The sequence below is a fragment of the Spermophilus citellus genome (assembly GCF_964194105.1).
Source record: "Spermophilus citellus genome assembly, chromosome: 4".
Lineage (NCBI taxonomy): Eukaryota > Metazoa > Chordata > Mammalia > Rodentia > Sciuridae > Spermophilus > Spermophilus citellus.
In genome coordinates this window covers 69,951,930-69,958,569 of record NC_138185.1, presented here as the reverse complement: position 1 = coordinate 69,958,569, position 6,640 = coordinate 69,951,930, and the positions used below count along the sequence as shown (strand labels likewise).

At 38.1% G+C, this 6,640-nt stretch overlaps 1 protein-coding gene across 1 annotated transcript; it reads left to right on the top strand.

Moving 5' to 3' along the window:
• Positions 1-3,747: 3,747 nt before the first annotated feature.
• On the top strand, positions 3,748-4,211 carry LOC308648351 (dolichyl-diphosphooligosaccharide--protein glycosyltransferase subunit 4-like). The gene has a single exon (XM_081292978.1). It carries the CDS (start codon positions 3,838-3,840, stop codon positions 3,949-3,951), a length of 114 nt encoding a protein of 37 aa, XP_081149104.1. The 5' UTR covers positions 3,748-3,837; the 3' UTR covers positions 3,952-4,211.
• The last annotated feature ends 2,429 nt before the right edge of the window (positions 4,212-6,640 follow it).

Genomic DNA, 6,640 nt, shown 5'->3' with positions numbered 1-6,640 from the left:
TCAAGCGGTAGCGCGCTCGCCTGGCATGCGTGCCGCCCAGGTTCGATCCTCAGCACCACATACCAACAAAGATGTTGTGTCCGCCGAGAACTAAAAAATAAATATTAAAAATTCTCTCTCTCCTCTCTCACTCTCTCTTTAAAAAAAAAAGGATGGATATAAAATGGGAAAGCATGAATAAGTTACTGACTCATTCACAATCTACAGGAGAGGAAGTCAGACATGTAGATAAATGATCATAATCACAGTTTTACCTGAAAAGTACAAGCAAGTGTGAATAAGTTTCAGTGTGTACAGGGGAATGTGTTGGGGGAATATCTTTCCTCACCCATTATTAGGTTCATGGCCAAAGCACCTAAAACAAAAGACAAAGTAACAAGAGAAAAGCATATGGATTTATTCAACATAAGTTTTACATAGCATGGGAGTCTTTAGAAATGAAGGCTCAAGAAAATAGGGAAACCCATGTGTTTTATGCTAAATTTGATTTTTTAATTGGGCAATTGTGGGAAACTATAAATGGACAAAAGGAGTATGATCTGGTGGTAACCAGCTGGCAGGAACTTAACAGAACTTGTTTGCTCAGATTCTTCTCAGCAGTTCTGTGTCTTTAAAAACAAGGACATTCATTTCCTCTTATTACAGGGAGGGCACTTCTAGAATGAAGGTTTTATGACCTGCTTCAGGGGAACAGGGTGAGGGGGGGATGAGAATGACTTTCCTGCTTCTGTTGTTTCCTCAAATGTCAAGATGCTATCTGAGGGAGATCGCATGTCCTGAACCCTTCCAGAGGCAAACAAGTCAGAGAAGGTGACCCCTGAAGGACCAGAGTAGAGAGGGCCACGTGAAATGGCAGAGAAGTTAAAATACTGTATCACAACCTAGGAACTTCCAGCCACCCATCTGAGGAAGGGAGGCTGGTAAAAACTTTAAGCAGAGGAGGGCCATATTCATGTTGGCCATTGGCCATTTTAGTAGCTTACCCTGGCAGGTGTGCAGAGAATGAATAAGCAGGAAAGAAATAGACAACAATGAGAAGAACAGTCATCTAAGCAAAAAATGAAGGGCTCTTGAACTAGTGCAGCTAAGTGAGAGTGGAAGACGCCGGTTAAGAAATAGAATCCAAGAGTTTGGTGATTAATTGAATGTGCAAGCCATGGAGCAGAGAATTTAGGAATGACAGTTGGCTGGGAAAGAGAACAGGAACCCGAACTAAAGGGACCAAGATCTGAGATATATGGAAACCTATTAGGGTTTTTCTCTGAGACCTGGAGCAGGGACCTCCTTCCTTGTGCTTGTTATTGCCCAAATAAAAGCAGGTTTTATGAACTATGAAGGTAAGGAGAAAAAAACTTTGAGTGACAGTAGTAAGATAAAGATGATAAAATGCATAAAATATTACAATCCATGTTTCTCTTGATCCTCAAACAACTCTACAAGGTTCTGTTTCAATTGAGAACACACAGAGTTGAGTAATGGCTGCATCACCGGGAACACATGGAGTTACAAGTAGCTGAATGCATAACTCATGCTGTTTTAAGCAAGAAGACATTTTAAAAATCTGACATAACAAAAATCCTAGAGAAGGATTCCTTTTTAACTGCAGCGAGTCAAGGATGTCATTAAGAACATGGCCTCTTTCTACTTTCCTAATCCCCATCTTGAGCATGTTGGTTTTTCACCCTTAAATTTGTTAACACAAAGTTTTTTTTTTTTTTTTTCCTGTCTGGGCTTTTATCTTTAACTGGACTACAAAAACTTTCCCAAAAGCCAGCTCCCAGACTCTTAGATTTCATTGGCCACAACTGATCACATACTCAGTTTAAAACCAATCACTAGCAGAGCAGCAGGATTGGCTTAGACCAATCGCGGCTTTTCTCTGAAAGTGGCGAGAGGTCCTTCTTCCTTGTGCAAGTTGCTTCCCAAATAAAATTAGGTTCTAAACACTAAGAAATGAGAATAAATAATTGTCAGGTGATGTTTTTAGTCATATTCCCAACCTCTGTAACATCCAAGGAGAGGAGACAAAAAGAAAAAAAGGAAGACCAAGGTCAATCTCCTAAATACTTCTTAATGGCATTTATGATAAGAAAAGTAACAAAAAGTCCTTTTCTATAAACAGCATTTTCTAAGTTGGTCTATTTAAATAATTAATGTAAGCATACCTGGAATGTATGCGTTTAAGGGACCTAGTCCATTGGAAAGCATAATATCAGCTAGTCATTAATGGAGTAATATAAAAGTGTTTCTTGATCCCTTTGTAGAAATGATGTCCTGCATGCATCACTTAAAGACCTCATATGTTGTTGGGTGCAGTGGCACAGGCCTGTAACATCAGAGATTTGGGAGGCTAAGGCAGGAGGATCACAAGTTGGAGGCCAGCCCCAGCAACTTAGCTAGGCCCTAAGCAGCTTGGAGAGACCCTGACTCAAAATACAAAACAAAAAAGGCTGGGGTGTAGCTTGGTGATAGAGCACCCCTGGGTTTAATTCCCAATACCAGCACCACACACACACACACACACACACACACACACACACACAAATTACTAGAAGGAAAATGGTCAGACAACAAGGGAACTAAACTCACAGAGTAAAGGTGGAAAAACTAGCCTTGAAAAGAAAAGGGAGTTTCTGAGGCTGGCAGGAAAAGGATAAGCAGACCTACTTATAGCTGGGCTGATCTAGTTCCTGTTGGCTGGGAAATGAGTAGAGATGGACAAAGTTAAATGAAATGAGTTCACATAATCAGGCCTGGTCTATATTTACTTCCCTGTAACCAGAGAGGTTGCATATTCTAATGATGTAGTTTCTGAAACCCAATCTGATGCTTTGAATTTCGTTTCTGGCCATGACATGTTTTTCGTGGAAGGTCATATTTATATCACTGCAGCAGAATCCCAGCAACTGTGCTCAGTCTGCATGGCTTATTTAAAAGATTTAGAACATGTGGGACAGATAATTCCAGCTCCTTAATGTCCTTGAAGCCCTAATATTATTTTTACTAACACAAAAACAGCTTTGTAATGTGACGTAAATTGAACTAATTTTAGTTATTTATCTTAGATTTGACTGCATCAAGATCATGCAACAGCTAACAATAAACGAACAATTGAATATTAAAATAGATTAAAAATGGAAAAATCACAATAATGACAAAAGTTAGAACAGAAATTGCAGAAATATTAATTTGAAAAATGAGGCACCATATTATATAATTAAAAGCAAAGTCAAATTGTTGAATCCACATATGGTAAAACTTAGGAATATGGTAATACAAAAATTGCCAAAGTTGGGGGCTGGGGTTGTGGCTCAGCGATAGAGCACTCACCTAGCACATGCAAGGCGCTGGGTTCCATCCTCAGCACCACATAACAATAAATAAAATAAAGATATTGTGTCCAACTACAACTAAAAAAATTTAAAAAAAATATTTAAGTTGGTTTAAGACCTTAAACTATACAGCTTAGTTTTTTGAGTAACTGTTAAAATTTATTGAGCATTTATTCTACATTTCTGATATGTATTAATCTAATTTTTATTTAACCTTCTGAGATAGATCATGTTATTATTCTCATCCTCATTTTCCAAATAAGGAAACTAGGGCATGAAAAGGTTAAGTCAATTGGTCAAGGTCATGAAGCAAATTAATGTCCCAGTTGCAATTCAAAACCAGGCAGACTAACTTCAAAGCCCTTTCTCTTAACTAATTCTCTACCAGCAAGTCTCAAACTGGTCTCAATCACTCAACAAACTAGAAATAGAAAGGAACTATCCTCAACGTGATAAAAAACAGCTGGTACGGAGGCAGCGTCGGAGCGGAGTGGAGCTGGTCAGGATGATCACAGGCGTTCAGCTCGCCACCTTCACCAACATGCTGGGCGTGTCGCTATTCTTGCTTGTGGTTCTCTATCACTACGTGGCCGTCAACAATCCCAAGAAGCAGGAATGAAAGTGGCGCTTTCTCCGCCCCAGGGTTCCAGGACATAGTCTGAGGCAAGATGGAGGGTGTGAGGGGCCTTCACACTTCACTTCATCCCTTCTACCCATCACAACATACAAAGCAACTACACCTGGATTTTTCCAAACAACTTTTATTTCCTCAAAGTCTTCCTTAACCCTATGGAACAAGAAGCTGCCACTGAATAGGGCCCAGTATAGGGGCTGCTTTTCTACTCCCTCCCCTCCCCCCAATACAAAAATATAGATATATTTAAAAAAAACCATGATAAAAAACATTTTTTTAAAAACACAGCCAACATAATAATGAAAGTCAAAAAAATTCCCCCTTAAGTCAGGAACATAAGAAGGAGGGTGATATGGCTATAGCATCTGTGGTCCCATTATCACCCCGGTTGATTCAGGGGATCTGACTGGCTAGGCTGGTGTCCCCTTTCTCCCTCATCATTCTTTGTGGGTCCCTCCCAAATCTGTAGGCTCAGCTGAAGAGACTTCCCAGAGAGAGAGGAGGACCATTCTTCCATCAAGGTCATATGAGTCCTGCACTCCCCTGCTACAGCTTCCAAACAAATCTACTTTCACCCCCACTTAGCTAGGACTCCTGACTAAGGTAATTAGAGGAAAAGAAAAGAAAGAAAAAAGACAAAGAGAAAATCAGTTATCTAAGTTGAAAAGAAGGAAGTAAAATTATCTTTATGGACAGTTATGATTCTACATATAGAAAATCCAAAGAATGAATGCAAAGAAACTATCAGAGCTAATTAATGAATTCAGCAAAATTGGAAGATACAAGGTCCATGTACAGAAATGTAAGCAATCTGAAAATATTTTTTAATCCATTTGTAAGTAGCATCAAGAGAATAAAATACTTTATTTTAGGAACAAAGTTAGGGAAGGAGGCATAAGATTTATACACTGAAAATTATAAATCAGAAGAGAAAGGAAACACTGGGGACTGAAATGAAGCAAATTAAATTCCATGAATGTATGATTCTGTCAAAATGAACCCCACTATTACGTATAATGCACTGATAAAAGCATTTTTACAAAACTATAAAACATTGATAAAATAAATGGAAAGACATCCTAGGTTCATGTATGGAAAGACTTAATATTGTTCAGATGGCAATACTACTCAATATGAGCTACAGCCTCAATGCAATTCCTTCACAAATCCCAATGATATGTTTTGCAGAAATTGAAAAGCTGATTGTAAAATTGATAATTGGCAAGGGGCCCTGTTTAGGCAATAATCTTGAAAAATAAAAATAGGGCTGGGGATGTGGCTCAAGCGGTAGCGCGCTCACCTGGCATATGTGCGGCCCAGGTTCGATCCTCAGCACCACATACCAACAAAGATGTTGTCTCCGCCGAAAACTAAAAAAAAAAAAAAAATATTACAATTCTCTCTCTCTCTCTCTCTCTCTCTCTCTCTCTCTCTCTCTCCCTCTCTCTCTCCCTCTCTCTCTCCCTCCCTCCCTCTCTCTCTCTCTCTCTCCCCACTTCTCTTTGAAAAAAGAAAAATAACATTGGAGGGTTCACGTTTCCCAATTTTGAAACTAGAGAAGAATCAAGGCAGATATGTGTGTGTGTGTGTGTGTGTGTGTGTGTATACATACATACATATCTATAAAAACTTTGAATTTGTGGAAACTTTAGCTGTTCCATTCCTTGGAAAAAGTGTCCCAGTTTACCATATTGGGATGGTATTATGCAGAAATTAATAGCCACATAGGTCTAGAAACATTAAACAAATTTTTCCCATTTGTACAGGGATAACACAAGATATTAATTATGTAAGATATCTTATCCACATGGGTTGATTACAAAAACTAATAAAGTATTCTGTAAATTTTAAAAAATCAAGCCAGTTGGTACTGGCATAAAAATAAACATATAGATCAATAGAATAGAATTAGAAGCCCAGAAATTAACCCAAACATATTGATTTTCAACAAGGGTGCCACAACCATTCAATGGGGAAAATAAACAAATGGTTCTGGACAACTAGATATCCATTTGTAAAAGAATGAAAATCTCTGCCTCATACTATATATAAAAACTACCTGAAAATGGATCATTGACCTAAATCTAAGAGCTAAAGCTATTAAACTCTTGGAAGAAAACACAAGGGTAGATTTTATTTTATTTTTTTAGTTGTAGATGGACACAATATCTTTATTTTATTTTTATGTGGTGCTAAGGATTGAACCCAGTGCCTCACACATGTGAGGCAGGTGCTCTACCACTGAGCTACAGTTCCAGCCAAGGGTAAATCTTTATGACTTTGATTTTGGCAAGAGAGTCATGAAAAGGATGTCAAAAGTTCAACTGACAAAAAGTTACACTAGACCAATTAAAAACTTTTATGTGTCAATGACACTACCAAGAAAGCAAGAAAACAACCTGTAGGATGGGAGAAAATATTTGCAAATCATATGCATGATAAGGTTCTAGAATCCAGAATATATAAAGAACTCTTACAACTCCACAATAAAAAGAAAAACAACCCAATTTAAAAATGAGCAAATGACTTGAAAAGACATTTCTCCAAAGAAAATATTAAAATGACCCGTAAACATATGAAAAGATGATCAATAGAAGACAGCAGGATTCTTTGCTTTTGCATTCAATTTGCTGCAATATCACAACTAATCCACCCTTTGGAAAACCCCACTACA

Coding starts and splice junctions, on each gene's coding strand:
- LOC308648351 (XM_081292978.1), top strand. CDS start 3,838: ATGATCACAGGCGTTCAGCTCGCCACCTTCACCAACATGCTGGGCGTG.